This window comes from Pygocentrus nattereri, chromosome 4 (genome assembly GCF_015220715.1).
Source record: "Pygocentrus nattereri isolate fPygNat1 chromosome 4, fPygNat1.pri, whole genome shotgun sequence".
Taxonomy (NCBI): domain Eukaryota; kingdom Metazoa; phylum Chordata; class Actinopteri; order Characiformes; family Serrasalmidae; genus Pygocentrus; species Pygocentrus nattereri.
Window position 1 is genome coordinate 1,806,298 of NC_051214.1, and position 20,307 is coordinate 1,826,604.

The following is a 20,307-nucleotide window of genomic DNA, read 5'->3' on the forward strand; positions in this document are numbered from 1 at the left end:
GGGATGGTAGCAGGCCTAGCTCACGCAGCTCTTCCCGCAGTTCGTTTGGAAGCAGAGATTGTGGCTGATTTCTTAGCTGTAGCAGGATATGGTGATGGTAGATGCTGGTGTTAGTTGAAGCAGTCATGATATTTAGTTTTGGTTGGGTTACACAACAGACAGTAAACAAAAAAAAGCATCGTTTTGCTGTTCCCGAAAATGCTCCGGAATGCTCTGGAAAACCGGAATGCTCTTTTTCTTCCAGCTTTGTAGTAACATTTAGCAGAAGTCCTAACTTACTATGCTTCATTTTTCAACTATTCTATAAAGTTCAGTCTGAGAATTTGGTTGATGATTTTCTGAAGTAATCAAACCCATTCAGTGGTGCTGAGCTCTGGACTCTGGGGTGGTCAGTCCATCGTTCAGATTCTTTGTTTGATGTGTCCGTCTCCTTTTCTCAGTGAGGTTCTTCTTGATCAGCTACACGTCCTTTCAGACCCACAGGGCTGAGTGGTCTTCTCACAGTGGAAGGATGGACAGAAACACCTGTGGATGTTTTCAGATCTTAAGCAGCTTGATCTTCTCCTCTCTCTCAGAGATGAAAGCTTGTAAGTGGTGTCAGTGTTGATGTCTACCAGGTCCTACAGGTGGTTGTTAGGAGTCTCATTTTCTCTGTAGCTTTTAAGAATTTTTGAATCCAAGTTTTGACTTTTGCATAGCACTATAAATATAACCTTACCCTGATCAGAATCTTTACTGTCTTTACTACAGAATCTTTCTAAACCATCCTTTGAAAAGTGAATTTACATCTATATTCAGGGATATAACCATGCAAGTATGAATTGTTAGCTACCTGGCTTTGAGGTCTTCTAAATGATTTAGTCTGTTAAAAGGACACAACTAAAGTGAAGGAGGGACTGCACATTTGCTGTTCCTGAATGTATGAAAAGTTGATGTTAGACTTTCTGACCCAAAGACTACTTTTTAGCTATGACTGAAAACCTATTTTGTGGGTAGCTTTATTGTGCTTCTCTGTTATTTATTTCTGTTGTTTCTCTTGTTTTCATATTTCATTATGAAGTTTTCTTAACATTTACATTAATTTGATATTTCTGAATATTTTTGTACTTGCTTAGAAAAATAAAAGCTATACAACAACTTTCTCTGAATACTTAACTAGAACAGAAGTGCTGGAAATATGACTCCAAATTTCGAAGGGGCCTAAAACGACTGGTGGTCAAGAACTTGACCTTTGGTGGTCAGGAGAACTACACCATGCCAACCTGTCTACACAGCACTGCCAGGGTCCCCAGTGGGTTTCATCAATTGCAATTCAGTGACCACAGAGTCCAATAGTTACATCATCACTGTCAACTTCAGCAAAACCTGGAGCATAAAGGGTTTTTTTAGATTCCAGTTATCAGTTGATGATCCCAAAGGCATCAAAAATGGGCACATATTTATTTATTTATTCCCCCCAATACTCTATTGGTAAGCCTTTTATTCAGAATTCATACACATTGTCTTAAATTTCGACCATAACTGATCAGGTCCCATAGTTCTATCTAATGCAGACGTCAATGTTGTAGTATATAATAACAGATAATTCTGTGTTTCCAGCTTCATGGAAATAGTTTGGACCTGTGCAAAAGCTAGGTATGCACAAAAATGGTGTTGAGATCAACATGTAAACATGCAAACCAACTCAATGATTTGATGCAAAATACTCTGTTCTAGAAAAGAAACCAGACATCTAAAGATAAACTCCCTCAAAGCATGTTATTACACGAAATGCTTATGAATATGCTGCCTGACATCTGACACATCATTTTATGAGTTTGTCCAGAAAGATATATTTTAAATCCATTCATAGCGGAGGGAACTGGTACAACCACGCAGGGCATAATTTTACCTTATATTTTCACTATTTAATCATAATCAATTGAATTTCACATTAAAACTCAGAAGACAAGTTACAGCCCCTGGTTCCTGCATCCTCCATTCTATAGAAATCCACAATTTCACATCAAAACATTTTCAATTACTTTAAATTTGGCCGAAGTATTCTATTAATTTCTTCTTAAACAAATGAGCACAATCCCTGTTTGGTAATAACTGTCACTTTTATGGAAAAGTAAATATTATAATAAAACAATTTATGAACATGTAATGGTTTATAATGATTTAATGTCATTCTTGTGTAAAAAGTCTGAAGATATAGTAGACTGGAGCTGAAAAAATAGCAAAGACATCTTCAAGGCCTTCTGTTAGTTCCTCTAGATAACATAGATATGGATGCATTTCACAGTGCATATTTGTATGAGTATAGAACATTGGCCTAACTGTGTCAGAGAATGTGGTTTTCTGGAATTAATAGTATTTTTAATTCTTCCAAAGCTTGGAAAAATCCCTAGCACTAGGAAAAACTGAATTGATAGATGTTCTGTATTACAACTTACTCCATTCCAAGAATTGTAAAGTTCAGTTAATGAATTCCATTTGAGATGATAAATGCTCTCAAGCTGCAAAGACATTAGTGTCAGAGGAATGAGGGGCAAATATTCTCAGTGTAACAATGAGATAGAGACATTTCCTGAACCAGGGGGAAAAGCGGCCATATATTATGGGATTTAAAGTTGAATTAATGTAAGACAACCAGACAAACACTTCAAAAAGTACCACAGGAGTGGAGAAGTTAATGTAAGGGTCAATTATAGAGTTGATAAAAAACGGTATCCAGCAAAAAATAAATGTGCCTACAACAATGCCGAGGGTTTTCGCTGCCTTGTTCTCACGTTTCATGCTTTGGGAAATGTTATTTAAGCTCGTCTCAGTTTTGCTCTGCTTTGTTCCCTCAATTTTCCTTGCGTGTCTTTTTGAAACCAAAAAAATTTGAGCATACAAGCAAAACATGACTGTGCAAGGCAGAAGGAAACATAACAATACATCCAGAGGCCCCCACAGTGTATTAAACAAAATGTTACAACTTCCCATGCAAGATATTGATTCAATGTACTCATCCAGATTTTCTACATTTGCCTTTGAATACATGAGACCGTAAGAATACCCTGCGGCTGTAATCCAGCTCACAGCGACCATCAGCCATGCTGTAGGTATGGTTATCCTTGTCGGGTATTGAAGCGGATGGCACACAGCTTGATATCGGTCTACTGAAATGCAGATCAGGTGGAAAATAGAGGCAGTGGTGAGGAGCATGTCAAAACTAGAGTGCAATAAACAGAAAGCCTCTCCAAAGTACCAGCACCCATCCACAGATCGGATCATGCTGAACGGCATAACAATCACACCCAGCAACAGGTCCGCCAGGGCTAGAGACATCACCAGCATGTTGGTGGGCGTGTGAAGTTGTTTGAAATGCGCAATGGAGATGATGACCACTGAGTTCCCTAGAATGGTCACTGACATCGCCAACACCAGTAAAACATATAACACAGATTGAGCCGCTACACTGTAAAAGCTTCTCACACAAGACACATTAGACTCAGGATAACAGTACTCCTTCAAATCTGCCTCCACCAGGAAAGATGAGTTTGTAGCTTGTAGCATCCTGCAGCCTCCCTTAACACGCAGAAGATATAGAGGTCGGTCCTAGAGAGACTCCTCCACTGTGTTAGATGGTGCTGTTTGGAATGGTCCCTAGTTATGGAAATGCAACAACTTATATTTGTTTCCTGTTCAAGGAAAAAAGACCACCTGGGAGACTCTGGTCCAATAACAGCAATGCTCAGCTGAACAAAACAAATGAAAACAAATCATGAAGTGACTTTTCTTTACTGATTCACCAAGCCTCCCTCTGGCACCATAGTCCATAATACCCAGCATACCAGTCCTTCAAAGGAGTCCAACTCCCAAAACTCACCAAGGGATCATGTGATATTTACCTAGTCTACTGCATCAAATCACAAATCATAATCACGTTTATCATCACTGAGTAAGTTTTGTAAATTGAGTTAAAATGCCAAAAACTGAATAAGTAATGTTTGTAGTGTTAATATATAGTAAACATTTTATCAGTAAATATAATTATTTTAGGTCCAAAAAACTCGGCACTACTGAGCCTCTCAGACTGTATGCTCTTCAGACAAGCCCAAGCTGTATATTTCTTCAGTGCAGGTTAAGGAAATTAAAAACAGAATGCAACACAAATAAACAACATGCAAATCTGAAACACAACGGCATTCGCATCATGAAAGACACAGAAAGTCTCAATATGGACTAAAGTGATATGACCATTTCTGAAATAAAGCACTGCTTGATAACAATGTAAAATTATTTGTTTGGTTTATCAATTTGAATAAATTGTCCAAAGTTTATGAGTAAAGATTGATTAGACTGAAAACTGGCATGCTTTACAGTGTTTCGTGGAAAAAAAATGCTCTGGCAGTTGACCCATTCAAACATTGTGGACGAGCTGACCAATGAGAATGCTGGGCTGTCTCTCTCCCTACTAATGTGGCCTTCTTTCCTCAGTAGAGAAAGAGTTGGGGGAGAGGAACAGAGACAGCTGAGAAACCTGACTTCTGAATGAAGTGCTCTTTTGAGTGGGCCATGGAGAACTATCAAAGGGATGAGAAGGACTAGGGAGTTCTACAGTGTCCCCTGCTTACTGAGGAGGCTCAGCTGGCCGCTCAGCAGCTCTCACTGCATTCACAGCTGAAGTACACACAGTTGAAGAAAGCCATCCTCCAGGAGTTTGGCTCAACCATTGAGCAGCATCAGCAGTGATTCTATTCACTTATGCTCTGGGAGTTCAACTGACCCTTTGCATTCATGGCAGAGGCTCACCTGGCAGCACATGTGAGGGGCAGGAACCTCTAATCAACCACCAAAGTCTTCTCTATCTCTCTCTGTCCCCCTTCATCAGCTCTGTGTAAAAAGGGAGCATTTCCCCCAAACCTTTTCCCCATACCCTTACTTTAAGTATGGGGCCCAGAAACACCTCCTCTTCTCATCTATTGCCCTCTCCACAGGTGGCATCTGCTGAGCTCACGAGAGCTGGGTCAAAGCCTGGCAGGTGTGTTGGGGATGCTGGAAATCAAGCCATTTCCAGGATCGCAGTCCTCACATGGAGGTTGGAACCTTGGTCTGGATTCTTGACTCTCCACACATATCCCCTGATTGAGGAAGGACGTACTGCATACCAATGAGAATTGAAGGGGGTATATATCAGGCCTTGGTGATTTCAGGTGGTGATCAGACCACAGCACATCAATGCTTGATTCAAAACATGGCATTTGGGAAGGCATATAAGGTAAAGCTGAGGTGTATTAATGGGGATATATGTGAGTATCTGCGAGTATCTGTCACTATTGATTTCCCAGGAGAAAAGCATAGTGTCAAAAAAGACGTTGGTCCTCGCCTTACCCATCCTTTGATTTTGGAGACCAATTGGCACAGTTAGAGGTTAGTTAAGACACTGTAAAGGATGGATCCTGTAGTGAGAGATGGAGTGTGACTTGTGGCTTCAGGGCAAGAGGAGCTTCTAGGTCCATCCTGTGCTGTTCCAAAGCTTGAGATGCCAAGGTGGGGTATACACATGGGATAGTGTTACAGGATGGTGGAGAGGCAGACTCAAGAGCAGAAATGAAAGCCAGTGAAAAAAGGAGTACGGAGATTTACCGGGGCAATGGAGTGTATGTTTGTGACGTTGCAAGTGAGATGACCCAGGGCCAGTTTTGAAGCCCCATTGTACTGATTGGTGGTGCGTGGGGTTACCGCTGCACCACTGGGATGCACAAGCAACAATAGGTAAAGCACCTCAAGGAAGGGAAAAGAGAAAAGGCAGGCATGTCAAATAAAGGAGACACTGAAACCATCTTGCTCAACAAAGGCTGAACAATAAATGTGAAATTTAAGAAAATGAGAAAACAAAAATGACTTCCTCTGAAATATCGAGAAGTCAGACTTTAGGCATCATTTGTTGGCTCTTCCTGGAATAAACACCTCTTACAGGGCTTGGAACAGTTTGTAGCTCAAGCCTTCTTGTACTGTCACCATCTGCTGGCAGCAGGTGGGGCCAGCTGGACCCTTAGAAGACCCCGCTCCTAGGGTCCCAGAAGTCCCCAGGCCAGCAGCGCATGCCTGTGAAACTCCCTAATGATCTCTAATGGTCCAGGATATGGCGTGCCGGAAACCAACACCTGTAGCCCTCCCAATCTACCAAGTACTGGACACCACTCCACACATGGCAGGAGTCCAGGAGGTGGCGGACTGTGTAAGCTGGGGAGCCAGCAATAAGACATGGTCCCACAAAGGAATGGCCTAAGGAATGACATGTGGAATACAGGGTGGATCTGGATGGAGGGCAGAAGGCGTAGCCGGTAGGTGACTGGGTTGATCCGCCGGTTGACCTTGAAAAGCCACACATGTTTAGGAGCCAGCTTTTTGGACTTCACATGGAGTGGAGGATCTTTGGCTGAGAGCCAGACCTGCTGGCCTGTCCTGAAGGTGAGTGCCGGATGCCTCTTGCGGTCTGCCACCTGCCTTCTGGCCTCTGTGGTGGTCAGGAGGGAAGCACAGGCCTTCCGCCATGCCCTCCGGCAATGCTGTATGAACTGCTCTGCTGCAGGAACCCCAAGCTCGCGCTCCTCTTCTGTGAACATGGGCGGAGGAAACCCAAACTGGCAGTCAAAAGGCAACATGCCCAGGGACGAATGACGGAGAGCGTTATAGGCTTATTCTGCCCAGGGTAGATACTCTGCCCAAGAGGAGGGGTTGGTGGAGGTCAAGCACTGCAGAGTCTGGGCAAGGTCTTGATTGACCTGCTCAGTTTGGCCATTGGACTCTTGGTGGAACCCAAGAGGAGAGGCTCACAGAGGCTTCCATGAGCCAGCAGAAGGCCTTCCAAAAGCAGCTAGCAAACTGGGCACCCTGGTCAGACACCAGATCACTAGGCATCCTGTGAACCCTGACCGCATGCTGTAAGAGTAGTTCTGCTGTCTCTTTCGCAGATGGAAGCTTGGCAGTGCCACAAACTTGGATGGTCATGTTGCCTTTGGAGGGAGGAAGGCCTGTGACAAAGTCCAGGGAGACGTGAGACCAAGGACATGCAGGGATGGGCAGTAGATGGAGGAGACCTTGGGGCCGTGACCGGGGTGCCTTGCAGCATGCACACGTCTCGCAAGACGCGATAAAGGCACAGCTCACAGCTCACAGACTGCTTCAGCTCACTCCCACTTTTCAAAAAGACTCTCCACCAGTACAGTTTCTAAAGCTTTACCATCCAGTCTTCAACAGAGATCCTCTCTGCTTTTATTTGGTATTTAGCTTATTAAATTGTAAACACTGTTTGACCAGAGGAGGATGGGTCTCCCCTTGTGAGTCTTGGTTCCTCCCAAGGTTTCTTCCTCCAGTCTGAGGGAGTTTTTCCTTACCACCGTCACCTCTGGCTTGCTCACTGGGGGATATATGTTGTAACTGTGTGTTTTCAAACATGTTTAGACCCTCAGGCCAGTGCCTCCATTCTTCTAGGGTCAGCTTCATGGCCAGAAGCTCCCTGTCTCCGACATTGTAGTTGTGTTCAGCCAGGGTAAGACGGTGGGAGAAGAGTGCACACAGGTGGAGCTTCTTGGCTGAACCTTGTCGTTGGGAGAGTACGGCCCCCACGTCAACTTCTGAAGCACCTACCTTGACGACAAACGGCTCCTCTGGATCAGGCAGCAGGAGGACTGGGGGGATGTAAACTGCACATTGATCTCCTCGAAAGCCTTCTGGTCCTGCAAGGCTCCTAAGGGTTCTCTCCCTTTGTATTGCTATACAGATTAAAGCCTCTTCATTTTCTGGATAACATTAGGGAAAACTGGGAGAAGGGACCTTAAAACAGCATAAAGTAAATTTAGTACATTCTTGAGAGCAAAACTCCATGCATTTGGTAACTAAATTTAAGCTTAATGACCCTCATTAGTCCCCACAACAGGGAAATTTCACCTCTGCCTTTAACCCATCTGTGAAGTGAAACAAGACATACAACCTAGTGAATACACACTAGGGGGCAGTGAGCACACTTGCCCAGAGTGGTGGACAGCCCTATCTGCAGCACCTGGGGGTTAGATGCCTTGCTCAAAGACACCTCAGTCATGTACCGGCGACCTTCCGGTCACAAGGCCAGTTCCCTAACCTCCAGCCCATGACTACCCCCTAAATTTAGGGGAATTTGCTGAAAGCAGAGCACAGAGCAAGGGTATTTACTGTGGTAAAGAAAGTATTCATTTTAATTCCCACATCAAGCTCAAAATTACTTGCCAAATGGCAAGGACCCTTTGAAATCACATGACAAGTTAGAGTGGTTGACTGTAAGATGATATGATCTGACAGAGTTGATTTACTACAGATATATCAGTTCAACCTCCTTGAACTGTGGATCCTTGTTGCTCTAATGATGGCAGAGAGCCAAAACTGGAGGTTCGCAAAACACACTTTGATTCCATATGGTGACTGGCTCTTGCTGTACCAGAAAACTAAGTTTGCCAGGTTGCACTGAGTTTCTCAATGTGCTTTCACCTCTATCAGGCCCAACCAACCTCATAGAGTATTACATTGAGACCCATTTGCTGTCATTAGAGATTACTTGAACACAAGAGAAAGGTAGTTTCAGAAAACATTAAGGCAATGTTTGATATGGGAGTAACAGAGGAGTTAAGGAGTGATTGGAACAGCTCTGTAGTATTTGTTCACAAGCCCAATGAGACTGTTTGGTTCTATGTTGATTATAGAAAGGTCAACATGGTGTATAAATTGAGTGCTCATCCCATGCCACATATGGACAATTTGCTCAATCTGTTGGGCACTGCTCGCTTTTATTTGGCACAGGACTTTACTCAGTTAGATAAAAACAGCGTTCTCCACACCATTTGGATTACAACAATTTGTCACACTTCCATTCAGTTTGTTTGGGGCTCCTGCCATGTTTTAAAGGCTCCGGGATAGAATCAGGCCCCATGCTACATATGCTGCTGCTTATTTGGATGACATCATTATTTATGGCAACAGCATGTACAGCATCTGAGGGCAGTTTTTAAGTCCTTGAGATGGGCACGGCTCACAGCAAACCTGAGAAAGTGTGCAAATGGGTCATGGACATGGGTCATTTGTGTCTCCAAACTGATAAGACTGCTGATATTGCGAACTGTCCGAGACCCAAGAGCAAAACAGAGGTGAGACAGATTCTGGGGTTGGCTGGCTATTACCACAGGCTCATTTCTAATTATTCGGATGTCACCAGCCCACTGACCAAGGCACCTGATCCAGTCCAGTGGATGGAAAAGTGTCAGCAGGCTTTTACTCAAGTTATAGCAGTGCTTTGTGATGGTCTGCTACTGCACTCGCCTGACTTTGCTCTCCCTTTTATCCTGCATACAGATGTGTCAGTCTGGGCTGGGGAATGTTTTGTCCCAAGTGGTGAGGATTTTTCACCGTAATTCTGTAACTCAGAACTTCATAAATGGCCAAGCATTGATAAATGGATATGAAGCACAGGTAGAGAATTGAAGCAATGCTTAATATCATATCCAAACTTGAATGGATTTGTCAAAAAATTCACCTAAGAGCCAACAGCCTTCCATCCATCTCACCATGCTTAAGGGCTTTACCAGACAGCCCAACATACAGTCCACTAAATCTAAAGAAAGGATGATGAGATTAATGTTGAGCAGCTGAAATCCTATATCAACAAAAGAATGAGACAGCATTTTACCCACAAAACTACAGGAATTGGTCTCCTCAGTTCCCAAATGCCTTGTTAAAAGAAGATGAAAAGAACACTGTGGTAACATCCCCCGTCCCAAGTTTTTTGGAATGTATGGCATCAAAATAAAAATGGGCATATATTAAAAAATTCTAAGCTGCAATATTTGATTTTTGTATGTATTGTGAATTATGTATAGGGTTTAAATGATTTGCACATCATTGCATTTGGTTTTTACATCTTGCACAGTGTCCCAGCTTTTTTGGAAACATGGTTGTAGCTGTCACTCATCTCATGTGAAAATGTAATTAGTACAAAATTGTTCATAAACATATAACTATTCAAAGAAAAAATATCTCCATTTTATTGTGTTTTCACTTTTCTTCATCATTTGAACATTGATGTGCAGCTGATTTGAGCAGCTCTCCTTTTCATATTGTCTGTAAATGTTAATATAATTGGACCAATAGGAATGCACCAAAACTGCTTGGAGAAAAATAAAATCTCTTTAATTGACCTTACATTGAAAGTAAAGAAGGTTTTTGCCCTCTTCTGCCAACAGTTCAGCGATACCTGAAAAGACTGGACCTGAAAAACATCTTCAAGGCCTTCAGTTAGTTCCTCTAAAATAACATGAATTTGGATGAATTTCACAGTATGTAATTTCTGTAATGAGTATAAAACATCGGCCTTTCTGCATCAGATTTTGGTATCAAATGACTCTCTAGAGTTAATAATACTTTTAATTCTTTCAAAGGAGGGAAAATTCCTAACATGACTGCTCTAGGAAAAACTGAATTGATTTGGCTTGTGTACTAATTCCTTTCTGGACCTTAAGTTCAATGTGGTTTAAACATTAATGAATTCCATTTAAGACATTAAATGCTTTTAAGCTGCAAAGACATTAGTGTCAGAGGAATGAGGGGCAAATATTCTCAGTGTAACAATGAGATAAAGACATTTCCTGAACCAGGGGTAGAAGAGGCCATATATTATGGGATTTAAAGTTGAATTGATGTAGCCCAACCAGACAAACACTTCAAAAAGTTCCACAGGAGTGGAGAAGTTAATGTAAGGATTAGTTAGAGAGTTGATATAATACGGCATCCAGCAAAATATGAATGTGCCTACAACAATGCCGAGGGTTTTCGCTGCCTTGTTCTCACGTTTCATGCTTTGGGAAACCTTGTTTAAGCTCAACTCATTTCTGCTCTGCTTTGTTCCCTCAATTTTCCTTGCGTGTCTTTTTGAAACCAAAAAAATTTGAGCATACAAGCAAAACATGACTGTGCAAGGAGAAAGGAAACATAACAATACATCCAGAGGCCCCCACAGTGCATTAAACACAAGGTTACAACTTCCCATGCAAGATATTGATTCAATGTACTCATCCAGATTTACTACATTTGCCTTTGAATACATGAGACCGTAAGAATACCCTGCGGCTGTAATCCAACTCACAGCGACCATCACCCATGCAGTAGGTATGGTTATTCTTGTCGGGTACTGAAGCGGATGGCACACAGCCTGATATCGGTCTGTAGCAACGCACATCAGGTGAAAGGTTGATGCAGAGGTGAGAAAAATGTCAATACTAGAGTGCAATAAACAGAAAGCTTCTCCAAAGTACCAGCACCCATCCACAGATCGGATCATGCTGAACGGCATAACAATCACACCCAGCAACAGGTCCGCCAGGGCTAGAGACATCACCAGCATGTTGGTGGGCGTGTGCAGTTGTTTGAAATGCGCAATGGAGATGATGACCACTGAGTTCCCTAGAATGGTCACTGACATCGCCAACACCAGTAAAACATATAACACAGATCGAGCCACTACACTGTAAAAGCTTCTCACACAAGACATGTTAGACTCAGGATAACAGTACTCCTTCAAATCTGCCTCCACCAGGAAAGATGAGTTTGTAGCTTGCAGCATCCTGCAGCCTCCCTTAACACGCAGAAGATATAGAGGTCGGTCCTAGAGAGACTCCTCCACTGTGTTAGATGGTGCTGTGTGGAATGGTCCCTAGTTATGGAAATGCAACAACTTATATTTGTTTCCTGTTCAAGGAAAAAGACCACCTGGGAGACTCTGGTCCAATCCAACAATGCTCAGTGGAAATAAATAAAAAAAAAAAAAACATGAACCTTCAGTTTCTATTACTGATCCACCAGGTGCACTGCAAAATGTGAAAATGTTCTTTTTTTTGCTGATTGACTCAATACATGTTTTACAAGTATGAATATTTTGTTTAAAGATCTCAAGTTTGAATATATTTTGTTACTATTAAACCAAGTCTAAGCATAAGTTCTAAGCGGAGAGTAAACAACCCAGCCAGTTTATTTCATCATTTTTAAGTGGACGAACATCTTTAGGGAAAATAATTAAGTACTGAAATGTAGTTAATTACATATTAATGTGCCGGGTTATGTGTTATTCAGTAAAACATGTAGCAAACTTAATTTCCCTATAGGCCTTCATTTGGCCCAAATAAATAAATAAATAAATAAAACATATGGTATATACAACAACTGGCTGCTTCTTTATGGTCAGGACCACCACAGAGCAGTTATGATTTGAAAAAATGCTTTATCCGAAATGTGGTCATGGGGAAAGCTTACATGGTAACGGTGAGGTGTATTCACAGGGATATGCACAAAAATCTGCTCGTATTTGTCACCATTGATTTCTGGAGAGAAAAAGCATAATGTTAAAATTGTGGCTTGTCCTTGCCTAACTTACTGATTTTTGGTGACCAATTGGCCACAATTTAAGAGGTTCGTTAAGAGGCTGATAAAGGATGGATCCTGTAGTGAGAGATGGTGTGTGACTTGTGCAGCTTGTAAGTGAGAGGAGCTTCCAGGTTTGTCCTGTATTGTTCCAGATCTGGGGTTGCTGGGGGGTGTGGACTCCAATCCCCATTTAATCCTATGGCAGATCATCTGAGGCATGATATAAAGCACTAAATCAGTTGATGGCTTGTCTGTTAGCCAGGCATTTACGGGGATGTATTGAAGTGGTGCGCACCTTGCTGTAAATGTCGAATATTTAACCCATTGGTATTCCAAATGCACCATTGCACCCTCTTACAGAACTGTTATAAACAGGATCAGATCATCCATCAGGACAGTGCAGATGTGGCCTAAAAGTGCACATTCCCAGCTCCAAGACTGTTTTGAGCACACAGACTGGAATATGTTCTTGCAGCAGGCTACCTATGATGGTAACACCAACATTGATGAGTGTTCATCCTCAGTGCTGGCATACATCAACTACTGAAGAAGCAGAGTGACTGTAAAGAAACACATTCAGGTTTTCCCCAACCAGAAGATGAACAGCGATGTCTGTAATCTGCTGAGAGCATGGGATGCAGCCTACAGGTCAGATGACACAGCAGCATACAGCACTGCTAGGGCCAACCTAAAATGGGCATCAAGCGAGCCAAAAGAGCTCAAAGGAGAAGCACTTCATCAGCAATAACACCCAACATGGATGGCAAGACATTCAGCCTCTTATCAACAGCAACAGCACAGTCCTGACCACTGATGATGCCATGCTAGCTGAAGAACTCAACAGCTTCTTTGCCCGCTTTGACAAAGGTGAAAGTGGAGAAACCACTAGAGCACAACCCTCAGTATCAAGCCCTCCACTGGTGCTACAGACACAGGAGTTGAGGGAAGTTCATTGCATGTGTGAACTCCAAGAAAGCAGCAGACCCAGATGAGATTCCTGAAAGGGTTCTGAAAGGCTGCACGGCTCAGCTTGCAGAGGTATTCAGCAGGATCTTCAACATGTCTCTGACACTGATTGTTATACCTCACTGCCTTAATACTGCAATTATTGTTCCTGTACCAAAGAAAACAGTCACCATAAGCCTCAATGACTTCAGTCCGGTCACTCACTCCTGTTGCTGTGAGGTGCTTTGGGAGAATGGTACACATTAAAAACATCAACCCAGCTGCTCTTGATCCTCACAAGTATACATACTGTACCAGATGATCCACTGTCACGGTTGGCTCCTCCCAGTCCTGTCCATGTGCTCTTGTTTTGGTTGTGTGACTCCGCCCCTGATTGTTCTCACCTGTCCCTCATTGTTCCGTGTATTTAAGCCCTGTGTTTGCCCCTTCCGTTTGCCAGTCTTTGTACCTTTGAATTCTTGTCCTGGTCTTGTTTGTGTTGAATCTAGTCTTTGTAATGTCTTACCCTAAGTCTGTACGTGTCGGCTCACTGACCCTGGACTGTTCTGACTACGACCCTGGATTTGCCCCTAATAAATCTCGCTTATCTCAGCGTGTGCGTCCGCCTCCTCGCTCCCCGTTACAGAAAGACTGGCCTCCACAGGACGCAGCAGGTAAGCGAGACTCCGGCATGTGGTTGTTCCGTTGGGACGAGACTCCGGCTGTTTCCAAGCAGCCCGAGTTCGCCGTGTCCCAACGCCACCAAGCCGGAGACAGCAAATCCCCTGGCGCTGAGGGAACACGAGCGTCTCGTCGGTCCCGCAAGAAAGCGGAGGACCTTCCCGCCTTGTATCCGGGCGACGAGAGCTCAGGTAAGCGCCTTGGGTCTGCCCGTCTTGAGCGCCACTGCAGGGAGGAGCGACCTGCAGTGCAAGACGGGGTCAGACGGCAGGAGCATTCAGATGACCCGTTTTGTGGGACTCGGCTCGTTCGCAAGCGTCACTGCGAGCTGCCAATCGCTCGAGTGAGCTTCGGGAACGGCCGAGTGGGTCCAGTGTCTGTCTGTTCCTCCAGGTTGGAGCAGAGGTCCCCAGCCAGAAAGCCTGATCCCGTGGCCGCACCCCGCGGCACTTCTGATCCCGTGGCTGCACCCCGCGGCAAGCCCGCGCCTCCGGACCCGCCGCCAGCCGCCGCGCCTCCGGACCCGCCGCCAGCCGCCGCAGGCCCGGCTGCCTCCGTGGACGTCGCAGCAGGCCCGCCTGCCTCCGTGGACGTCGCAGCAGGCCCGCCTGCCTCCGTGGACGTCGCAGCAGGCCCGCCTGCCTCCGTGGACGTCGCAGCAGGCCCGCCTGCCTCCGTGGACATTAAATCCCCTTTGTTCCCGCCCGTCCCACCCTCGCCTGTGTCTGTTCCACCTGGGCCTTCCGTTTCTGTCTCTGTTCCTCGTGGTCCTTCTGTGCCTTCTGTGTCTGTTTCCGTTCCTTTGTTTCTGCCTTGTTCTGTTCCTGGTTTTGTCCTTTTCCCTGCTGTTGTGTCGGTGTCGGTTCCCGTTCCCGTTGTGGTTCCCGTTCCTGTGTCTCCTTTTGTTTCTGTTCCTGTTTCTGTTTCTGTGCCTGTTTCTGTTCCTGTGTCTGTCTTGGTGCCTGTTCCCCTGTCTTTTGTGTGGTCTGTTGTTCGTTCTTGTTTTCCTCGTCCTGTGTCTCCGGTCGTCTCTCGGTCGGCGTCGTTTTTTGGTGTGCCTCCTCGTCCTCCCTCCGTTTTTTGTCCTCGTTCTGTTTCGTCTGTTCCTGTGTCTGGTGTGTCTCCGTCTGTGTCTGTTCCTGTCTCTTGTGGTTCTGCCTCTTGTGGTTCTGCCTCTTGTGGTTCTGCCTCTGTGCCCGTTTCTGCCTCTGTGCCCGTTTCTGCCTCTGTGCCCGTTTCTGCCTCTGCTCTGGCTTCGGTGTCTGTGCCTGTGTGATTTGGTCTTGTCTTCTTCTGGGTTTCGCTTTCTTGTCGGTTTGGTTTGTTTTGTTCTGTGTGGCACGCCCGGTGTGCGTGCCTTTGGGGGGGGGTTCTGTCACAGTTGGCTCCTCCCAGTCCTGTCCATGTGCTCTTGTTTTGGTTGTGTGACTCCGCCCCTGATTGTTCTCACCTGTCCCTCATTGTTCCGTGTATTTAAGCCCTGTGTTTGCCCCTTCCGTTTGCCAGTCTTTGTACCTTTGAATTCTTGTCCTGGTCTTGTTTGTGTTGAATCTAGTCTTTGTAATGTCTTACCCTAAGTCTGTACGTGTCGGCTCACTGACCCTGGACTGTTCTGACTACGACCCTGGATTTACCCCTAATAAATCTCGCTTATCTCAGCGTGTGCGTCCGCCTCCTCGCTCCCCGTTACATCCACAGGCCTTCACACCACCTTATTCCACCTTGAGCACTTCAAACACATATGTTCAAATGCTGTTTATTGATTACAATGCAGCATTTAACACAACCATCCCCAAAAACTGGCCTCCAAACTTTAGAACCTGGGCCTCAGTCAACATCTTTATACCTGTATACTGGATTTTCTGACCAGTCGCCTTCAGTCAGTCCTGCTGGGGACATACCCATCCTCCCCACTGATACTGAACACTGGTACTCCTCAGTTCTGTGTACTAAGCCAAATTCTGTAGTCTCTCTTCACCTATGACTGCGTTCCTGTCCACAGTACAAATACCATGTATATGCAGATGACACTACAGTGATAGGGTTGATCTCAGGCAATGATGAATCTGTCTACAGTGCCTGGTCGAGTGGTGTTCAGGTGACAGCCTAGTTTTTAACACCAGCAAGGCCAAGGAGCTCATCGTTGACTTCAGGAAAGGCATGCTCCATTCTTCATGTGGCGTGGTGATGTGGTAGAAAGAGTTCCCAGTTTCAAGTTCCTGGGTGTACACATACCTGAGTACTTATCCTGGTCTGTCAACACCACAGCACTGGCGAAGAAGGCACAACAGCAACACTCCTTTCTGAGATCACCAGCTGCACCACTGCAGAGAGACACGCCCTGTCTTCCACAGTGCCCAGAGAGTCATTGGCGCCCAGTTACCATCTCTTCAGGAACTCTGCAATTCCCAATGCCTCCACGAAGGCACCATCATTTGCAGTGACCCAAGACACCCCTGCAACCAGCTCATTACTGCCCTCTGGACATTGATACAGGTGCATCAGTGCCCATACTGCCAGACTGACCAACAGTTTCATCCCCAGATCAATAATCCGACTTCAGGACCTTCACTCCTACACACCACAATAAACTCCACCGACCAATGGCAGCTCTGTGCACTCTCACTAACTACACTTTAACTACTAATTTATATTGCATATTAATCACTTATATGTGTAGTGTAGTAGGTATAATACGCATAGTGTAGCTTAGAACATTATATATTCTACATTTAATTCTATATTCTATAGTATTAAATATTATGATGGATGGATGGATGGTATGGTGTAGTGTACCTTTGCACACTGTTCAATTTACATAGCATTAGACAGAATGTGAAGCTGCTACCTTACCTGACTGCTAGCATTTGATACTGGCAATCGCTATGCGATCACTGTTTATCACTGATCAATGACACGTGTCACTTTATACTGCAACATTCCAGCCATGAACACTGTTACTTTTGTGCTGCATAATTCTAGGCATGGTGCTCCATCCTGAACTATTCTGCTACCCCCCCCCACTCCAGAATATGCATGTACTCATGCCACAGGCGTGTCCACATGCACCTAAGGCCTTCTTAGGCAGTTCTGAGGGCAGTTCTTGACTCCTTGAGATGGGCAGGGCTCACAGCAAACCTGAGGAAGTGTGCTATTGGATAGGTGGTGGTACAGTGTGTGGGCTTCCTCTTGGGTCATGCCTAAATTGATAAGATTCATGAGATTGCGACCTGTGTGAAACCCAGGACCAAAAAATTTATCACGTTTGTTTCTAATTATTCAGACATCACAAACCCACTGACTGACATCACTAAAAAGGGGGCACCAGATTCTATCCAGTGGATGGAGCAGTGTCAGCAGGTTTTTACTCAAGTTAAAACAGTGCTTTGTGGGGGTCTACTATTGCATGTGCCTGACTTTGCTCTCCCTTTTTTAGTGCTGGCAGATACGTTGGACACGGGGCTGGGGGCTGTTTTTTTACTGGATGGGGTGGGCCAATTTGTGCTGTACATTAGTTGCAAGCTCTTTGTGAGGAAAAAGAACTACAGCACTATTAAGAAAGAGTATCTTGCCCTCAAGTGGGCAGTCCTCACCCTCTGCTATTACCTATTATGATGCTCTTTTGCTCTCTGTTCAGCTAATGCTCTGCTCCAGTGACTCCACTGCATGAAAGATGCCAACACCCAGATCACCTGCTCATATCTGACCTGACAGCACTTTGACTTTGAGGTGGTCCACAAGCTGGGGGCCAAGATGCTGAAGGCAGATTTCCTCTCCTGCCATGGTGAGGAGGATATCTGCTGCTGGCTGAATGGCTACCCAGCCTGAGTGGAGCATTGTGGGTATGTGGCAGAGGGGGCATGGTCAGGCACCACCTTTGAGGTGAAGGCCTGGTTTAAGTAAGGGGGCAGGCTGAGTGGTAAGCGTGTGCCCCTGTGCACCTTGCCCTTATTTCCTCAGTAGAGAGAGAGAGTTCAGAGAGAGAAGCTTGCTGTCTGAGTGATGAGCTTAGCCTGACCGACACAATTGACACTGGACTCCTGATTTTGTTATTGATGCGATCTGCACATTCCAAGCCTAGCATTTTTTTGTTCTATAATAAAATAACTCTGTCCCTCCACGATTGCCTCGGACATATTCCTTCCTCATCCACCCACCAGAGTATCACAATATAATAATCTTACATGCTGTCTGGAAGCATGGACAGAAAAAGCCATAGATAAGAAGGTTGAAATGGAATTGAAATATCCAATTCGCTAAGAAATCAGAAACATCAACAGGAATTTAGAAGCCAAGGAATGAATTGATTACAGTAGCAAGATTTTTTGTGGATTTTCACTTTCCTTCATCATTTGAACACGGCAGCGGTCCTTTACATTTAATTACTTACATCAAAAGTACACTGAATAAAATCTCTTTACATTAACTTACATTGATAATGAAGAAGGTTTTTGCCACTTTGGACAGTGACAGTATAACAGTTTATAATGATTCAATGTCTTTATGTTTTTAATGGTCTCAAGATAAAATAAGACTGGAGCTGAAAAAATAGCGAAAGCATCTTCAAGGCATTCTGTTAGTTCCTCTAGAATAACATGGGCTCATGGATATTTCTAATGAGAACAGAACACTAGCCCACCTGTGTTAGATGTATGTAACAAGGTAAACAAGGTTTTCTAGAATAAATAGGTGGGAAAATTCCTAACATGACTGCTCTAGGAAAAACTGAACTGATGGGCATTCTGTACTAATTCCCTTCCAGAAATTAAGTTCAATGTGGTTTAAACATGAATGAATTTCCTTTTGAGATGATAAATGCTCTCAAGCTGCAAAGACATTAGTGTCAGAGGAATGAGGGGCAAATATTCTCAGTGTAACAATGAGATTGAGACATTTCCTGAACCAGGGGTAGAAGAGGCCATATATTATGGGATTTAAAGTTGAATTGATGTAGCCCAACCAGACAAACACTTCAAAAAGTACTACAGGAGTGGAGAAGTTAATGTAAGGATCAATTAGAGAGTTGATAAAAAACGGTATCCAGCAAAAAATAAATGCGCCTACAACAATGCCGAGGGTTTTCGCTGCCTTGTTCTCACGTTTCATGCTTTGGGAAACCTTGTTTAAGCTCGTCTCATTTCTGCTCTGCTTTGTTCCCTCAATTTTCCTTGCGTGTCTTTTTGAAACCAAAAAAATTTGAGCATACAAACAAAACATGACTGTGCAAGGCAGAAGAAATCCTATCAATGTATCCAGAGCCCCCCACAGTGCATTAAACACAAGGTTACAACTTCCCATGCAAGATATTGATTCAATGTACTCATCTAGTTTTTCTACATTTGCTTTTGAATACATGAGACCGTAAGAATACCCTGCGGCTGTAATCCAGCTCACAGCGACCATCAGCCATGCAGTAGGTATGGTTATCCTTGTCGGGTACTGAAGCGGATGGCACACAGCCTGATATCGGTCTGTAGCAACGCACATCAGGTGGAAAATAGAGGCAGTGGTGAGGAGCATGTCAAAACTAGAGTGCAATAAGCAGAAAGCTTCTCCAAAGTACCAGCACCCATCCACAGATCGGATCATGCTGAACGGCATAACAATCACACCCAGCAACAGGTCCGCCAGGGCTAGAGACATCACCAGCATGTTGGTGGGCGTGTGCAGTTGTTTGAAATGCGCAATGGAGATGATGACCACTGAGTTCCCTAGAATGGTCACTGACATCGCCAACACCAGTAAAACATATAACACAGATCGAGCCGCTACACTGTAAAAGCTTCTCACACAAGACACGTTAGACTCAGGATAACAGTACTCCTTCAAATCTGCCTCCACCAAGAAAGATGAGTTTGTAGCTTGCAGCATCCTGCAGCCTCCCTTAACACGCAGAAGATATAGAGGTCGGTCCTAGAGAGACTCCTCCACTGTGTTAGATGGTGCTGTGTGGAATGGTCCCTAGTTATGGAAATACAACAACTTATATTTGTTTCCTGTTCAAGGAAAAAAGACCACCTTGGAGACTCTGGTCCAATAACAGCACTGCTCAGCTGAACAAAACAAATGAAAACAAATCATGAAGTGACTTTTCCTTTACTGATTCACCAAGCCTCCCTCTGGCACCATAGTCCATAATACCCAGCACACCGGTCCTCACATGTACTACAACTCCCAAAACTCTCCAGGGAATCATGTGACACTTAACTCTTCTACTGCATTTAATCACAAAACATAATCACACTTATCATCACTGCAGTGTTG

The 20,307-nt window shown here is 44.4% G+C and overlaps 3 protein-coding genes across 3 annotated transcripts; all 3 read right to left on the bottom strand.

The window, feature by feature from the left end:
* Positions 1-2,496: 2,496 nt before the first annotated feature.
* LOC108432797 (trace amine-associated receptor 13c-like) lies at positions 2,497-3,546 on the bottom strand. The gene has a single exon (XM_017706901.1). The coding sequence runs from the start codon at positions 3,544-3,546 to the stop codon at positions 2,497-2,499; it is 1,050 nt and encodes a 349-aa protein (XP_017562390.1).
* A 7,024-nt stretch (positions 3,547-10,570) lies between these two features.
* On the bottom strand, positions 10,571-17,880 carry LOC108432796 (trace amine-associated receptor 13c-like). Its single transcript, XM_017706900.1, has 5 exons — positions 17,751-17,880; positions 16,427-16,523; positions 16,279-16,313; positions 12,307-12,374; positions 10,571-11,632 (listed from the first exon to the last, which is right to left on the bottom strand). The coding sequence occupies exons 1-5, from the start codon at positions 17,878-17,880 to the stop codon at positions 10,571-10,573; spliced, it is 1,392 nt and encodes a 463-aa protein (XP_017562389.1).
* Positions 17,881-18,864: 984 nt separating this feature from the next.
* LOC108432794 (trace amine-associated receptor 13c-like) lies at positions 18,865-19,914 on the bottom strand. Its single transcript, XM_017706899.1, has one exon. The coding sequence runs from the start codon at positions 19,912-19,914 to the stop codon at positions 18,865-18,867; it is 1,050 nt and encodes a 349-aa protein (XP_017562388.1).
* Positions 19,915-20,307: the final 393 nt, after the last annotated feature.